The sequence below is a fragment of the Sinohyriopsis cumingii genome, chromosome 1 (assembly GCF_028554795.1).
Source record: "Sinohyriopsis cumingii isolate HCF-2022 chromosome 1, ASM2855479v2, whole genome shotgun sequence".
NCBI lineage: Eukaryota > Metazoa > Mollusca > Bivalvia > Unionida > Unionidae > Sinohyriopsis > Sinohyriopsis cumingii.
The window spans coordinates 101,454,796-101,474,451 of record NC_142961.1 but is presented as its reverse complement, the minus strand read 5'-3'; the positions used below and the strand labels follow the sequence as shown (position 1 = coordinate 101,474,451).

At 32.9% G+C, this 19,656-nt stretch overlaps 1 protein-coding gene across 2 annotated transcripts in view; it reads left to right on the top strand.

Annotated features, from left to right (window-relative positions):
- Positions 1 to 19,656, top strand: part of LOC149807445 (uncharacterized) — a 77,264-nt gene that overhangs the window by 27,324 nt on the left and 30,284 nt on the right. For both annotated transcript variants that reach the window (XM_089966662.1, XM_089966653.1), the window contains exon 7: positions 12,783 to 12,864. In XM_089966662.1, coding sequence (XP_089822788.1) covers positions 12,783 to 12,864 — 82 coding nt within the window. The remainder of the gene's footprint in view (positions 1 to 12,782; positions 12,865 to 19,656) is intronic.

Genomic DNA, 19,656 nt, shown 5'->3' with positions numbered 1-19,656 from the left:
GCTTTATTTCATTTATATAATATTTCTTTATTGGTCGTATAAACTGAAGTGCTCTAGATTTTACTTGGTTTTGAGAAATAAACAAAGTATTTTCATGTTGAGACTTCCTGAAGTGTTCTGAGGTGCTAAAAAAAAAATTGTACTAATAATACTGTAGTTATTCATAATAATCTTATTTAGCTATGTATGACTATTTTAAATTACTACAGGGTTATTGCAAGTTCTCAAACATAATGACTGTAACATCTAAATATGTTTCTGGAAATTTAAGAGCCTTGCTGGCATGGACATATTTTCATAGACAGACCTAGCTTTTTGCAAAATTCTTAACCATGAGTATGTATTCTACTCAAGTTTTGATCAGATCTAATTTGGAAACTCAACAAAAACATTACGAATAATTAGATTTTAAAAACAATTGTCCATGAATTTGGTGGCCATAAAAGCTTTGAGACAGAAAAAATCTGAGTCGAGTAGACGAATACATACTCACATACTCTATAGGTGTATATATAACTTGTGTAATATATTGACTTGTTTGTTTGATACATATGGCCTTATCTTATTTAATAACCACATACATGAATTAACGTCATGATATATGACTTGAAATATATTCATTCCATTGCAATTTGACCACTGTCATGAGAATTTTATATAGCATATCCATTTGCAGATAAATGTCATTGGACGTAAGATTCATAACTCCTTTCTTGTTGTTTCTTGAAGCTGTTTAAACGCTGTAATGAACATACATATCACAAGACATTATAGTTTTTACTCAGCCTAATTGCTATACAAAGACAAACATATAAAGTACTCATGACATTTAAGACAACATGGCATAGTTTGGACAAATATTTTGGAAAGAAATAGTGCAAAATCTTTCTTTATATACTTTTCTAAAGAGTGCGACTTGATTTTTGCTCCCCAGTATGATTCACTCGTTGATATGTAAAACATTCATTTTGTTTCATTGAAAAATAAGTGCATGTTTTATGTTGAATACATAATTGTGTTTAGTTAGCGAATCAGAAAATGTATACTTAAAATTGGGTTTCATTTGCAACAGATTCATGTTTGAACGACTTAGTTTGCATAAAAAATAAACACCATACTAATTATATGCAATTTACAGAATCCTTGATTTATTTTTTCTTAAGCACCTTTTGGCTTTAAATCACCCTCTGTTTCATGCTAACCTGTTTTGTAACATAGCTGCATGGTGAGTGGTGTCTGTTCCATTTCCTATATAATCCATTAGCCAGGAAACCTGTGGCCCCGGGGGTTGGGTAAATTATGGAACAGATTGCATGGTATACAGCAAATTCAATAAAAAATATGAGAAATACGGTTATCTCTCTTTGCTAGTCACTGTACATATTTTGTTTATCATGTTCTTGCTTAGTAAAATGCATATACTGATATCCAATACATATCTATTAGCCCAGACTCTTATGCTGCACGTTTCCACTGGGTATACATGCAGGTGACAGATATTCCCAAGAATAGAAGTACCAGTGATAGAAATATGTAGCAGAATTGGGTTTAAATACAACGTAATCGTGTAATTTAGTAATTCATTTCATTGGTACTGTATTTGCATCAGCTTAATTGAAAATCAGCATTATTGTAATGGCCTTCGGTATTGTGTGTACACATGACTAACAAGATTGTGGATGTATGTATTTGTAAATGTGGTGCAATCAAGTGAATGCCATGTGTATAAATACCTTGAAATTAGTTGAATAACTAAGAAAAGTATAAATTAATCACAATAATAGATGTAAATGTGTAATTAAACAATATTCTAAAGAATTAATATATTTTAAGCTTCCATCTTATTTAATTATACTGGTACAATGGTGACTATCACCGTAAAACACAAAATACAACTTTGGTTAATAATTAGTCTCAATTACAACAGTTAAAAAATATAATTATGGATTTGAAAATGAAAATTTCTGATCATTAAACGTTTCATATGGGCAGTTAATCTTTGCTCTACGAAAATTAAAGCTCTATGTTTTTAATGTTAGAGAAATCGTTTACATTACCCTTTATCTAAAACAGACAATAATCAAACCAGTTTTATTTAGTACAAATTGATAAGCTAAGAAAATTTAGTACATGTAACTGAAAGTTTGATCTCTAACCTTAAATGGGGATGGTTACCTAAGGCAACATTTTGCCATAATCACAATTCCACCAAGCTTTTAGTTTAAATGCCCTTCCAAATTTCATAAGGCGGACAGAATTCTACAGAATTCATACAGAATTCTGTGGCAGACCACCGTGCAAAATCTTAACCCCACTATGGAATATATTCAAGAAAATAAGAATATTCTATGAACATAATACTTTTTACAGTAACTTAAAATATATTCATTAGACAAACATTACATCACATGGAACACAGATGCTTTGTAGAAAAATATATAAACAGACTCTTCTACAAAACTTATATAAAAAACTAGAAATAACCTGAAAGTGAACCTTAGTGAGGTCACAACACGTGGTCTAACACCGCAGTAGTCTAAGAAGCAACAGCAAGGAAAACAATTGCCAACCGCAGGCACAAAACAATAAACAGTAAGAAAATTAGATAACAGATACAGGTACTTAAAACATTAGAGCTGGTTGGATTCATTTCCGATGACTTTCATTCCTGATTTTTCTGAAAAATGTGCTCATCACACATTGGTGCCTCTTCCCCCATGTAACACTGTTGTAAGCATGCTAAAATCCTCACAATATTTTGTACATGTAATTCTAATTTAAGGTCACGATTTGTGTAATTGCTCAATTATAAATCAATCTCATAAGCAAAAATAAAATGTCTTGTTTACTGGAAAAACAAATTAAAACATTGAGACAAAATATATATTTGTCTTAACTGCTAGGCGTAAGGCTAATAATATAGGAATTAACATAGAATACAGAATAAGGCTGTTTTAGATAATACAACTGTGCAAATGATTTATATGGGATGCCTCCGCCCTGTTTATAACACGGGTATATGCATGCTAAATCCTTTCAATCATGTGTATTTGGTCAATTAAAAGTCAATTACAAAAGCTAAAATATTTTTTTTTTTAAAATTCCAAACGAGTTTTAAAACTTGAGAGAATGTACATATTTATCTTAACTACCACATGTTAGGCTAATAATATAGGAATTAAAATAGAATAAGCAATAAATCTAAATTTTGGACAATACAACTGTGTAAATGATTTTAATTAGTCTACTGTGAGTTTCAGACTTGGGTTCAATTACAATTCAACTGAAGTAATTGTAATTGAACATCAATACTTTGTAATTGTAATTGAACAGTCATAACTTTGAATAATTATAAGACTGCAATTGACATATTCAAGCACATTATAATTGTAATTGTAACCGACGAACGTAATTGAACCCATGTCTGATGCGTAGACACCTACTATAGTCCAGCTGTTAGTAAGTGGACCCCACTAAACAGATGCAGCTACATTCTTTTTTAAGTAAAATTATATGCTTATAATAACTACCAGTTTGGGCATATTACGCTCTTGACACGAGTTTAATATTGCTAAATTGCAGGGTGAAATTACAGTTTATTTTAACCAAATACAGATGCAACTTCATTGTACTCTTCTAGTCCACATGACATGTACCACAAGACATTGTTGCACAGAGTTAAGTAAATATTGCAATTTTGGTAGCTACTGTATGTTACTGTTGTACCAAAACGTTCTGATACATAACCACACTGAGGCCTTTCTGAGAGGTTTGCATAAAGTGTTAGCCAAAAATACATGTACAAAAGCATATTTAAACTAGGTTTTGTAATTTAGCCAAGTCTGAAAAATGACTGAAATCTTGTACACAGGAAAATGGAGTCAAATATCAGAGTGAATCACTGCTTGAAGTCACTGCAACAAACATATGACATCAAAGCTGAGTTGAAAGCATTCTAAATTGTGATGTAATTTCCTAAATGCATTGCATCCATGTGCACAACAGAGAAACCAAAAGATGTAGACCACTTAGTCCCTACTAGATAACCAATATGGCTTAGTGGCCATTTTGAATTATTTCTACTCTTCACGAACGGATGGATATTATTGACTTGGGATTTTCGCTTGGAGACTTCTTATGATATTTGTTTATTTCTAAATCGAAACTGTACTCTCTAATATGGCTGTGTGGACAGCCATCTTGAATATATTGCTGCCCATTGACATGTGTTTACACCTAGAGTTATTATATGTATGTGTTTCTAAATAAAACTGGTGCAATTCTTAAATTCGGTGCCACTTCAGGTATAAGTTGTTGCAGTATGTCTATTTTATTATAACCTCTCTGATTTGGAAAATAGGATTTTAAGACTTTCCAGAAATGTGAGGTAGAAAAAGGATTCGATTGACTGTACAGTCTGGCATCATCTCATATTTATTTTGTCATTATAAACACAAAAATAGAATTCCAAACTTAAAATAATAATAATAATAATAATAATAATAATAATAATAATAATAATAATAATGTTAGTTAGAGAAGGCAACTCAGTTACATAACTACTCTACCTTGAGGTATGTTAGCTTATATGTATAATTACTTACTAGGTATTTATCCACTGTTCCAACAGTTTCATGAATTCCTATTTCATAAAATCAATTGTCCATTTGTAAATAGTTAATAATGTGAGATATATAATATTTATAGATAATATGTTTAAAGTCCAAATATCTAAACTCAAAATTCACAGGCAAAGTTCATTTGCTTTTGTGGTGAGAAATTATAATGTAGGTTCTAAAATGTAAATGATTATCAAATTTTGTACATGAAATTTCCTTTGCAGGTTTATAGTTATGCAGCCTCGTTGTATGTGGGGACTCCACACATCTCCATCCCATCACTTAGAGATTTAAGGGATGCCCCTCATGTTTTCTAAACTTAAAGGGCTTTATGTTTGTCTATCCCTATCTGTTTTTGATGATTGGATATTTTATCTATAAAATGTAAACAATTTGGAAAACATTATTTTTAATTGAGGTTTGTCTGTGTTTTATGTTTGTCACATTTGCTAAGCCTATATATAAAGTCATGTGTTTTATGTCTACACATTGGCGCAGAGAGCGAATCTATTATCGACACAGGTAATAGAGCATACCAACTGGACAAAGGCTTGTCATGTCACACCTACATGTTAAAGGTTCGTCCAGAGATCAAGGGAAGCCCATGTATGAACAGGACGTGTTTTCATCCGTCCCCACGTGGACAGACAGTGAGAAGGACATTGTCTGCTACATTTGATTGGATCGGGTCATATCGACATCAAGTTTGAATTGAGACAGAGGTGGTGATTACAATCTAGATCCGAAATATAATTTCATAACTTGCAAGGAAAAGGTTAGTAGTCGCCTGGGAAGATTGCTACCAAATAGAGTTACTCCGGGAAGCCACTCGTAATCTGATGGTAAAACTTACAAGTATATTCTAAGGAAAAGCAACGCTTCGAAACACAAGCTTTCAGGGGACAGAACTTCTGGTTCAGTTGAATCTCGAGTCTCCAAGAGGGGAGACGGAAGTGAGATTAGCCGAACAGTAATAGAGTCGACAAAAGTCTAGTCGGTGGAGAGAAGGTGGACAGAATGTGGAGGAGGAAGAAACGGAGTATAGAGAAGTATAGGAGGAGGAGTATATAGCAGTCATGGAGGAGGAGGAGAATAAGACGTCGAGGAGGAGGAGAAGAAGGAATTTGGAGGAAGTTGGGCGGACGTAGAGAAATAATTGAGAGGATAGGAGAGAAGAATACACAGATGAGTAGAATACAAGGACAGGTGGAAATCTATCTCACACTAATCAAGTGATGATACAGGCTGTTAAAGGGTCGAGGGGAGGGAGTGTACTTAGGAAATTTGAATCATTTGACTATTGAATTGTATTTAGTTGTTATTATTGAATTTCACCCTTTTTTGTATATTTAACCATTTAACTGTCATCATTGCTGAGTGGGGGTTCGGAGGTTTACATCTGTCATTCACTAATTTAACTTCCAACCAAAAACAAACCTAAGTGGGACTTATATAACATTTTTAATAAAATATCGGGAGCAGTCCCCTCCAACCATAACAATCCCCACAATGTTATTTCCCTTAATATCTTTTGTTATTGGCTAATCCAACATAGGTTTCTGGTTCCATATTCTATTCCCTTCACGTGTGATTGTGTTGGACTGGGTTCCTTGCCTTTTCCTTCTTCAGGTCATTAAGTGTCCTTGTGCCCTTAGGTTTGATAGGTTTTGTTACTTTGTTCCCAGTGATGTGGTGCTTGTGGTGTTGCATTTGTTGTATGTTCTTCACTACTCTGTTCTTATAGGGGATGGAGGTGTGTAAGTCAAATTTTGACATAGGCTTTCCTATACAGAGATTTTTGTAAATAAACCAAAAATGTGTATGTTGCATAGTGCTAACGCGTGTATGCAATGTTATTATTTAAATGTTTAATATTATTATTATTTTTCAATTTCTTTATTTGTTCATTCTTTTTATTCTATATACTATTTTTTTATTCATATTCTGAGATTAATTAAAGTGATTATTTTATGGACATGAATGAAAACATGGTTCAAGAGTTATATCTTTCAGGCGTTTTGACGTGAAATGGATTGAAAACATTGTTTAGATATGATGGAAAACTTGGTTCGCTTTTTTATATCTTGCGTTTGTCGATTGGAATAAAACTTACTGCCAAGCATTGGTGACTGAAAATATAGTAACGTTAATGCTGGTGTATATTCTGAGCAGTCTGAAGAAAGGCTGAACATGTTTCTTGCACTGACTTGATTGAAAACAAATGATAGTAGAGAGAAATATGTATACTTCGTTAGAAATAAATAGATTAAGACTGCTCAGTGTATAAGTAAGATTTTAAAATAGCCACATTAAACGTTTAGACCTAATGAGACCAAAATTGTTTTGGTATGGACTTGAATGAAACACGGTGGTAGTAAAATTATGGTCGTACTACACATTAAGCCATTAAACACACTTCTTAAATATATATATATCTATATATATATATATATATATATATATATATATATATATATATATATATATATATATATATATATATATATATATATTTAACTGTCCTTCCTCTGGCTTGACGTACTTGTCTTTGTTTTTGTTGAATTGAAGTACAAATTGATTTCCTGACCTACCAATGTTTTTCTCATTTTTGATTTAAAAATTTGATTTGGGTAATTTGTATAGTATTGTGTGTTTTATTTAGATAGGGCAGCCAGGTAAATACACCTACCTGATAGTTAGATAGATAAAACTGCCCCTTAACCCACGCATTAATTAGTTTTCTGTATTTTGATTAAGTTAAGTTGCAAATTGTTTTCTTGATTTACACATTTGCATTCTGCCATGGTCATTATATATTTCCTTCTTGTATCCATGCCTTCCTATATCTATCTCTCTGTCTATCTATCTATCTATCTATCTATATATATATATATATATATATATATATATATATATATATATATATATATATATATATATATATATATCTACTTTTTCTATTTGCAATAGATGTTTATATCATTAATAGTTGCTGTAGGTGTTCGTCTTTCCTTGTTTAAATGTCTGGGCTAGGAAAACTGTTTATTTGTGCTGTCTTCTATTTCACATTGGATTACAACACTCAGTTTATTACCCTTCTGGTTCTTACTCAGTGGTCACGTGGATTCTTTATCTCAGTACATTCCTTCTGAAAGTTATTTCCCCATGCATCAGGTAGGCATCTTAATAGTATTGCTAGAATGTTTTGTGGTTTTTATTTGGCTAAGATTGTTCCATACTAGATTCAGATCGTTATTTAAGAGCTTCGATTCTACCAATTTTGTTTGTATGAATTGGCATATATTTTCATATTATGGTATTTTCCATATTTTAGGATCTAACTACTATTATATTAGAATTTGCTTTGTTTAAAAAGGCATTTTGTTTTTACCGTTGAAAGGTGGGTTATGTAAAAAGATATTTAAAGACATGTTACTTCTTTTCACAGATCTTGTTATCTTATTATTTTTTTTAAAAAACTTGGTCATATGAATATATAGACTGACTCAATATTTGTTCTTGTTAAGTAAAGTCCTTTTTAGATGATTGGATTCCTGTCCTGTATACAACTTATTATTTTTTCTATATGAGATAGTTGATTAATATGAAAATCTTAAGTTCATATGTACCATATTTCTCCCTGAAGTTTTTTATTAAATACAGTTTTGAAAATTCATTTATATGTGTTATGCTATTCCTAATGCACTTACGTGTTTTTTTTTTTTTTTTTGTTTTTTTTTTTTTTTCTTGTTCTGGTGGAAGTCCAAGGTGATTTCTTTTCTCTTTACCTCCTGCTAATATTTCTGTCCTAGAATGTTGTATTTGTGATTCAGCTGTTTTACCAAACTGATTGAATTCCTTCTTTGCTTCTGAATATGAGGGTGCGTCTTGTATAAACTAGTGCAGTAATCTGACTTATATTATTTTCACTTCATGCTGGGGATTTGAATTCCATTGTAATCATTTCTTGTTAAAAGGCTTATACGTAATCAGTGGTCTTATCACATTCAGTAATGCAGATAGCACTCATCCCTGTTACTTCACTGATTATAAGGCTTATACGTAATCAGTGGTGTTATCACATACAGTAACGCAGACAGTACTCATCCCTATTACTTCACTCATTATAAAGATTTTATAAAGATTATACGTTGTCAGTAGTCCTATCACATACAGTAATGCAGACAGCACTCATCCCTGTTACTTCACTCATTATAAAGATTATACGTAGTCAGTAGTCTTATCACATACAGTAATGCAGACAGCACTCATCCCTGTTACTTCACTGATTATAAGGCTTATACGTAGTCAATAGTCCTATCACATACAGTAATGCAGACTGCACTCATCCCTGTTACTTCATTCATTATAAGGCTTATACATAGTCAGTAGTACTATCAAATACAGTAATGCAGATAACACTCATTCCTGTTACTTCACTCATTTTCCTGAAATTATGGACCCTGCTCTACAACCTTTACTCAGCTGATCCCATTTTTTCAAGCCTGACATTTTGTACATCCTCAATGCTGCTGAGTGTTACCATATCAACTGCTAAGTCTTCTTAGGCTGGTTGCTAAGCTGACTACATAAACTGATAGTAAAAACATGTTTTGTTATTACAATAATTCTTTATGTCACTAATTATTGCTGGAGTTCAGTGAAATAAAACCCAGCTTACAGGTTGTACAGTTTATGTTATCTCTACATTTTTCTCTTGATGTATTCTTACATCCCACCAAATAAGAAATCGGACCTATAAACTGTTTTGAATCCCACAAAATAAATCTAATATTTACATATGAAAGTTAGAAGCCCCAATATGTACTTCTGCTATTTCTTTGCTTTATGACTAAAACTGTATTGCATTTGATTGAGGTCCACTGTATCCACTTCCATATTGTTTTTTTAATAATCATCTGCAACCTTTTGTACATGTTACTTCTTTTAACCTCCTAGTTGTTTCTTACGAGTTACACAGAACATCTGTGCGGAATCCACGTTATTAAATAATATAATATTATGGACAATTGTCTTGTCTTTCCAGGCAACACACCAGCTTCTGCATTTGCTTACATTTCATGTCTCCCTGGCTTTCTAAACCAGTTATGTACAATGTTCTGGCATTTATGTTCTATTTGCATGGGCTGTGCCATATAGAAGAGTCCATCCTGATGCAAATTTTCAAATGCCTGGGGACTTGAAAAGAAAATGTCTATACAGATAACCCGAAATTCATGGGGGTAGCCAGCTTAGGGATTGGAACTTTTCCAGACTTTTGTACCAAATATTGTGAATTTCCCGGCAGGTATTGCTTGAACAATTGTCTTCCTTTATAAGCAATCTTGCCTTCATCAATTGTCTAATCTTTTGAGCGTCATACTTTTCCATGTATTACTCAAGGATTTTGACATATAAAGGTCATGTCTGGCAAATTGTGTCATGTCCTGCTTATCTCTAGGTGGATTGAGATTTGAGTCAATGACATGAAAATGCGTGTCCTTTTTTAAAGTCTCTTTTGTCATGATTGATTGTATTCCTGAGACTCCAAAATATGTGAATGCCATCCAGGTAATAGAGTATTTGAGTATCTGCATTACATTCATGACATGCTGCTGGTATTAGTTTCGGTCTTCCATTTTCTCAGGATAACTGTTTGTCTATTTAACAATCTTTCCCACCCGACATTCAGTGGAAAAAAACTTTATTTTTTTTTCTCTCACTGCTTAGTGGTCCAAGCTCAATAGTTGAATCAACATCATAATCAAAATTGTTGCTCACGAACACGGCGATGTCATCAGTCAATTGTGGAAGTGGGCCGAAAGTTGATCAGTGCAAGTTTCTTGCTTACAAAGTTCAGTGTTTATAACACACACACACACACACACACACACACACACACACACACACACAAATAAAAGCATACACACACGAACGCACACACACACAATTTGTTCCAATATCATCTTTTTTGTTCCAGTATTTTCGTTTGTTACCATACATCAAAATATAAAATGATTATAATAACCATCGTCAGTGTAAAATTAATTGAGATTAATTGAAATAAGTTATAACTAGTTATAGCAACAAGTATAATTTGCTTTTAGTCTTGGTTCCGGTATTATTTATATTTTAACGGCATTTTCGTTTGTTCTGCTTGATCCGGTAAATACTCGGACACCTTTCCTGCGTGCCACATTTTGAAAACTTATTACGTTTAAAACGCAAAGCAAAATATTGAGTAAAGAGGTCTCTTACTGGTTATGATATCTAAAATTCAGTTCTTTTGAGCCAATCAGTGTTTAGTTAACATAGCGCTAATGTGGTAGTCATCTAGAATTCCGGGTAGTTTTTGAATATTCGCTCAGTAGTAAAGGCACATTATATCAACACTGCATGTAAGCGGCAGGGGGGTTGAAGAGATATTTACAGGTGACATATATATATATATATATATATATATATATATATATATATATATATATATATATATATATATATATATATATATATATATATATATATATATATATATATTGTTCAGATTGATCATATATAGAAATTAATCAGCCAATTCGAAACGATCATGCTGTTGGTGACCTCGTGAGTTGCTGAAACACTCAATACTGTGATTGAAATCACCAATATTCATACAGAAATGACAACCTTACTTGTATATATGGATGCATCTTTGACCGCATGAGCAGGTAATTTTATTTGACACTCTTGCATTGATGTACAAAATATGTAAAAGGTGAATGATCATTTACATTTACCAGGGGTCATCTCAAAATGGCTCTGCACGACTACAACATGTGGAAGTGAAATCAGCTGATCGGAGGACAGGTAGAGGCATGATATGCATTACCAGTAAAATGGAGAACATGTATTTCATTATTTAAAATGGCAAATGCCAACTCTGTACGTATTATAACATGGGTTTATAAAAGGCACATTTCGTCATGAATATATATTTTTTAAAATTAATTATGTGATAACACGTTGTGTTGTTATGAAAAAATGTATGTGGTTCTTGAACAGACATTTACCTAGTGCTGCTATTTTTGTGATTATATTATGAGTTCCGATAAGAAGAAACTACTCTTTATATCTCATACCCTGGGTTTTTTAAAAGCCATTTTGCCAATCCAGTGTTTATATTTAAAAAGATTAATGTCATAAGAATTAAAAGCATATTAAAGCATAATGAAACTTAGCTATTTCTGCACATAATAAAGTAATACGAGATGACGCAAATAAAGGTTAAAGTTATGCATCTAAGGTCTCACTGGACAATTTATCAGGTGAATTTTCATTCAACAATGACCTACTGCTGACAAAAGAGAATAATTGTACACTGAAGATACAATAAAAACAAACTAATGATTTTTGTAAAATGCATGCATGTGTATTCTGACTGCGGCAGTCAGGCAAATTACTTCTACAACTGTTGGCTTTTTTTACTGAAGTAACACTGCCACCAACTGCTCGTTTTACGTTCATTTTTAACAGCAAATAGCTATTTACTGCGAAATAAAATTGCACAATATTTCTTTGACACTTAATTGAAAAGACAGACGGTGATTAGTATTAGCACAACTTTCATTTTCTGTATGTATATCTGAAATAATCGTCAAAGAACTATTGCCTAATAACAAGAGCAATCAGATCAACGACAATACTAAATAAAAATATAAGGAATTTATTAGATAATGACAACTATGTAATAATACTAATATCAATATAAAAATAATACTATAATAAGATAAACAGTCTTGTGTTAGAACGGGACATGGGATTAATCTGAAGTAATTTTATCACTTATATTTTATTTCAGATTGTTACTTTTTTCAACAGCAAGCTCACGTCGAGAACCTGTGTATCATCTATGGTACAGTGTACATGCAATTAGAGAACTGTGCCAGATTTCAGATGTAAATGAGTTACCTAAATTGAATCCAGTTTTGAAATATACAGAAGGAAATACCGAGAAATAATGAATTTGTCAATTACAGTAGAGTAATGCTTTTTGTAGTTAAATGCCATTTATATAACGAAAAGTGATATTATTGGTGCTGACTGTGATTATATCACAGAGCATTGTTCTTTTGTGCATTACGTTGTGCCATAGTTTACCAGTGATTTCTTCTGTTTGATATTTAGGTTGATGAAGGTCAGTCAAGTGTAGAGACAGAAATATCTCCATCTGAAACAGCCCCTGATGACTCTAAAGATGAGACACAAGGTAACAGCGATGACAAGAAATTGTTACATGTATAAGATTCATTCAGTTTAGGTTCATCACCAATATTATGTGTAATATATTGAGAATTGTAGAAGTGTGCCTCAATTATGTACATTTATGTGACATTCTCATTTACGAAAAAAATGATAGTGGGAATTCAGTGGTTTATTTACATGACAGCCGTCATTTCATTATGCATCTTTGCAAATTTGTATTCTAGTTTATATTTCAATGTACATACTGTACATTTCTTGATGAGATAAATTAATGGGAGACAAATGAGATAACCACAAGGGTGGTGCCTCTTGTAATGCCCCAGTGGTGATATCACGTTTGTAACTACATGTGGTTTGTTTTTGCATTTAGAAAGAATACTTTCTCTTGCGCATGTTCTTCAGACCAGCATTGCAGTACTTATATATTTTATTATTTCCTATTATCCCTCCTTCTCTCCCCTTTCTCTTCCCATCGGATGGTTGAATGGAGCTTAAAATGTGTCGAGACTGTTGACCTTCGAAGGGCACACATTTATGTGATTAATATAAAGGTGTCACCAATAATGCAACCTCAGATAATAAAAAACAGGCTTCACTTTTATAATTTTTAGTATTTCACATAAACCATTCAGATTGTCAGTGATTGAGCATACATGACCTGTTGCTATTTGATATTCTCTCTCACGCACATAACTGCTAATCTCTATGATAAATGGTGCACTTTTTTAAGACAAACTCTTGATTACTTATATCAAAAAAATTGGTTAATGATTTGTTCCTGTCATCACAGTCATAATCATATCTGAAATTAATGGAGAAATCTGCCATTGATTAGTGGAAAATGCAATCCAAGAATTAAGTGACAGTCACAATCGGGCTGCAGTCTCTCTTACGCAAATAGACTGCAAGCCTGCCAACACAACACGATTTACATCGAAGTGCAGCAATAAATAAATATTGCAGACAAAATCTTTAATGTCAACTAACAATCATTATAATCTACAGCTTAATGATGTAACACAGATCTGAAGCCTGTCGGAGTGTTCTGTCATGGCGCCACAGTACCCCCACCCTCAGAAGACAATCATATTTATCGCATAAAATCAATAAATCAATTGAGAAATACACAAATTGAAAATATCATATGCTTATGTCACGTATTTAAGCTCCATTAATAAGTAATATGTAATCTGAAATACCTCCAAACAGCACGATATACAACTTCTAGTGTAAGAAAAAGCACTGCTTCTACTGAGAATAATTCTCCAAAACAAAGACTATATCGTCTTCTAAAACGCAACAGGGGTTCACGTGGATCATATTCCAGAACCCCGTAGAAATTAGGTACTTGTCGAAGATCACGTACACACAGTGTGGCCCTGACGAAAACCAATAATTGTACTCTTAAAAAAAAGTAACAGAAGAAAGAGTAAAAACAATAAGCTTTGAAAAAAATAATTTATTTCCCTTTACAGTTCTGTAAAAATGAAGAAAAAAGATATGAACTTACGGTTTTAAGAATCAAGTCCAAAGATAATACAAGGAAAATCCACGAATAAAGTTTTTGAAGTCCAAATAATAAAAAAATGTTCTTCTGATTTCATGTTCGAACTCCGACGAAGAATCCAAGATGGAAGACGATGACGTATCCTGTAATCTGTAATATTGAAGTCTATATCTCCTTATAGAAACAAGAATCATCTCTCCGGCTTTTGGAAATTTGAATAAATTTGAATAAAAACTTTCCTTATTCAACAATTTCACGTTAGCACACGTATCTTCAAGGAACAATAATCCTTTTGAATCCAAATAATTTGAAATAACTCCAATCCAAGTAATTTGAAATAACTCCAAACAGCACAGAATACAACTTCTAGTGTAAGAAAAAGCACTGCTTTTAATGAGAATAATTCTCCCAAACAAAGAATATATCGTCTTCTAAAACGCAATATGAGTTCGCGTGATCATGTTCCAGAACTCCGTAGAAATGATGTACTTGTCAAAGATCACGTACACCCAGTGTGGTACTGACGAAAACCAATAATTTTACTCTAAGACGTTTTAAAAATAAATATCTTAAAAAGATAGTCACATCATGACCTCGACAACAGCCAATTATATTCAAATAAAAATAGAACTTTTTTACGTGCATGCTACTAATTTTGAATCAAGGCCAGGATCTAGATCAACACCTGGTTGTCTACAAAACGAACAATCAAGGTCAAAGTATATTGTGCAGTTTGACCACAGCTGACCAGAATATGAAAATAGGGCACGACCAGGGGGAAATTAGGCACGTCACAGGGAGAAACGACGCGTCTTTTTGCGAATTGCACGCATAAAGGACCAGGGAGATCGATCAATATTTATTAAAAGCAAGGCTTTAAAAATGCCACGAAAAACCTCCTGATTTTAGGTCCCAGTCTCCTATTTTATTCAGTCTCTCTCCTTTGCTTTTGAAAAGTTCATAGTTTACCTTGCTCCGCGTTTACAAAATTACGGTAATTGTACTAATACAATGGAAGAAAAGGCAATTACTCATCAATGTATTGGTATAGGTGCTGGTCGAAATTCCCTAGTAACACAAGCCAGTTTCAGGGTTTTAATGATTAAATGGCCTGCTTTGCTGTCGCAAAATAAAAGACACATTCATTGACTATCAACAAAAGAGACGCCAAAATATCAAGCTTCCCGTTGTGTGGAAAGTTATAATGTTTGTTCAGCCAAACACAAAACTAAAATCGATTGATATTGATCTTAGTTGATCTATATGATAATTTTAGCCTTTATTATTGCCACTCTTCCTGAACATGTAAATTATGCTGGCTATGTGCCTTGTACAATTAAACGTGCGTACCTTTTTTAAAAAAGTATTACCTCAATTTGTAGGATTACTTTTATCATTGAAAATGAGTAACTTTTGAACACGTGATTCAATGTAAATGAAACAGTTATTAAGCACTAGCTTAACTGTTATCTAAAAAAAATGCAATTTGGTCGAAACAATGAATAAAGCAAAATCTGCATCTAATATGCTTGGGAATAAATATGGATTTAAGTTTCGCTATGCACTCTTTGCACTATGTATGTACTGTACATTACAATTCAGCCTGGTCTCCCGTGTAAACTCAACCGGATCTCAAATTATTAAGTTTCTATTTGTCTTTATTTAATTTCATGTTCGAGAAATCAGAAAATATGCATGTTCAAAATAATAATAAAATCGATCATAGTGCTTTATAACAGTTTATTAAATGTCATGGAAAAAATATTACTGTTTTGTGATCTCTAGATTTAAAGCTATTACAGTATTCAGCAAAGATCTAAAAACTCAAATTTAGACACTGGCCCGCGGATAAGCGACACCCCCCTTCCTTCTAGGCCTTTAATATTTCTTAAATTATTCGGCTTATTCGCGAGTATATATGGTGCTCATCGGCATAAGCATGAAAATACCAAGTCCATCGATTTGAACATCAGCTCAAGGGATGTTTAAATGAGCATGTCTAACTTATTTAACATGCCTAAAAAAACTAACTCATTTAGGGTACTGGCCTATGCTTGCTGAAAAGTGTATTCTCCCTATCATATATATGCATATGACGTGCCCTTCAGAGTGTTAAATCTCATAATGGGATCTCAGCACAGAACAATGTTTATACAGGTAAGGAAAATATTCACTTCAGAAGCTCTTTTCTGAAAAATCCTTAAGCCGACATTTTTAAAAGATTTTGATTTTAATAGAGCTCCATCAGAGTGAAGTGGGAAAATTATACACATTTAAATGTTAGGTAAATATTGAACTATGACCATTTCCTCCTCCAATCCATTCACGTTTACTCTATTATTTATTTTAATGTGGTTACCGCTCCCGTGGCCTAATGGTTAGAGCGTCCGTCTCGGATGCGGGAGGTCGTGGGTTCGATCCGCGGCCGATTTTTACTAAAGACTTACAAAAAAGGTACTAACAGCTCTCTCGCTTGGCGCTCAGCATTAAGAGGTTAGTGTTAGGACTGGTCGGCCTGGTGTCAGGATAATGTGACTGGGTGGGACACCATGCCCCAGTGCTAGACATCACCATAAACTGTTATATTGCAGACATCGTAGCGATATGACTAAACAATTGTTAAAGCTACGTTAAAAATCCAAATATCACATCACGTCACATCACTTACCTATTATTTTGGTGTCAAAGTAGGACCTTCCCTATTAGAAAAAATCCATGAAAACTCGCATTGATAATGCTAGAGGTTCTTTATGATGAGTTTGTTGTATGCATCTTTCTCACCCACTGGTTAAAAGGCAAGTAGAAGTATATTTTATCTTCATGTACCTAGTCTAGATATTTAAAAAGTGCACATACATGTATTTAATGCCACATCATAGTAAAAAATATTTTGTCGACTTCCTCCCTTCACAGCTTCGTACATCTGACAATTATTGTGCAATTAATCATAAATGCTGCTAACGATTATTGTTGTTTTCTTATACATTATCTCCCTTTCTTTTCTGTACTTTTTGGGCATCAAATTGAGGAATTGAGAAAGAAAGCGGTGAAAGATTGGCCCTCATGGTCATTTACTATCCCGGTATGGCCTTGTTAGGGGGTATAGATAAGGTGTACAATTATTGCTAGATAATTTTCAATGGTGGTTCTCAGCGATGATATGCCACATGATATTATTTTCAAAGGCAGGTTGGGAGGGGAGAGGGAGGGGAGAGAGATGAACAAGGTTTCTCCTTACTCATGCTTCTGTTAATCTTCAATTGGAACCATGTTATATTTTGTTATCTGGATCCAGCCACCTCCATTGTATCATCCTACCTTCATAAAGAAATTTTACACAAGACTATTTAGTTGTTATGCCTGTAAACAGTGATGAAGATAGTACAAAAACTGCAAAAATAAGGTTTCTACTCCTATACATTTCCGTTTACACAGTTCATAGGAACTGGGACCAGCAATATAGATGCATATAATTAGTCTCAACGTGTTGGATGTATACTTCGTTATATCGATCCATATGATTAACCTTAACCTGCTGGATGTATACTTCCATATATCAATCCATATCATAGTCTTAGCATGTTGGATGAATAATTCCATATATCGATCCATATGATTAGTTTTAACATGTTGGATGTATATTCCATATATCGATCCATATGATTAGTCTTAACATGTTGGATGTATACTTCCATATATCGATCCATATCATTAGTCTTAACATGTTGGATTTATACTTCAATATATCGATCCATATGATCAGTCTTAACACGTGTGATATATACTTCCATATATAAATCCATATTATTAGTCTCAACATGCTGGATGAATACTTCTATATATCAATCCATATGATAGTCTTAACATGTTGGATGTATACTTCCATATATAAATCCATATGATTAGTTTTAACATGTTGGATGTATACTTCCATATATCGATCCATATGATTAGTCTTAACATGTTGAACATATACTTCCATATATCGATCCATATCATTAGTCTTAGCATGTTGGATGAATACTTCCATATATCAATCCATATGATAGTCTTAACATGTTGGATGTATACTTCCATATATCGATCCATATTATTAGTCTTAACATGCTGGATGTATACTTACATATATCAATCCACATGATAGTCTTAGCATGTTGGATGTATACTTCCATATATCAATCCATATGATAGTCTTAACGTGTTGGATGTATGCTTCCATATATCGATCCATATCATTAGTCTTAACATGTTGGATGTATACTTACATATATCAATCCATATCATTAGTCTTAACATGTTGGATATATACTTCCATATATCAATCCATATTATTAGTCTTAAGATGTTGGATGTATACTTCCTTATATCTATCCATATAATTAATCTTAACATGTTGGATGTATACTTCCAGATATCGATCCATATGATTAGTTTTAACATGTTGAACATATACTTCCATATATCTATCCATATTATTAGTTTTAACATGTTGGATATATACTTCCATATATCAATCTATATGATAGTCTTAACATGTTGGATGTATAGTCCCATATATCTATCGATATGATTAATCTCAACATGTTGGATGTATATTTCTACATATCTATCCATATAATTTGTCTTAACATGCTGGATGTATACTTCCAGATATCGATCCATATTATTAGTTTTAACATGTTGAACATCTACTTCCATATATCTATCCATATTATTAGTTCTAACATGTTGGATGTATACTTCCATATATCAATCCATATGATAGTCTTAACATGCTGGATGTATACTTCCATATATCAATCCATATGATAGTCTTAACATGTAAGATGTATACTTCCATATGTCGATCCATATGGCTCTAATCATTGTCCTTGTCCCTTCACCAAGAGTTGCTCTTGATTCCTAAAAAACATTCGAAAAGTTTTCTTTTAGTTTCACAACATGAGTATTCTTCCTTTCTTCATCGCGGTGAATAATCAATGCAGTCAAGTCATACCTTGCTTTTATCAACATCTTGGTCCATCTACATATGGAAAGCTTAACGCAAAACAACTTGGTATCTTCATCCCAAACTCACTGAAAAAATCGTTCCTGTATTATTGAAGGCTTCAACCAACACACTGATGTTGTACCATCAAGAAAGGCATTTAATGATGATACACTACAAAAATATTTCGTTAGTATGATTTTAGGGTCATGTTATGAACAACCTTATTCCCTTATGTGCAGATCAATGTAAATGGGTATAATCGTATCCATTTCTCAAAAGTATATCTGTTTACACATACT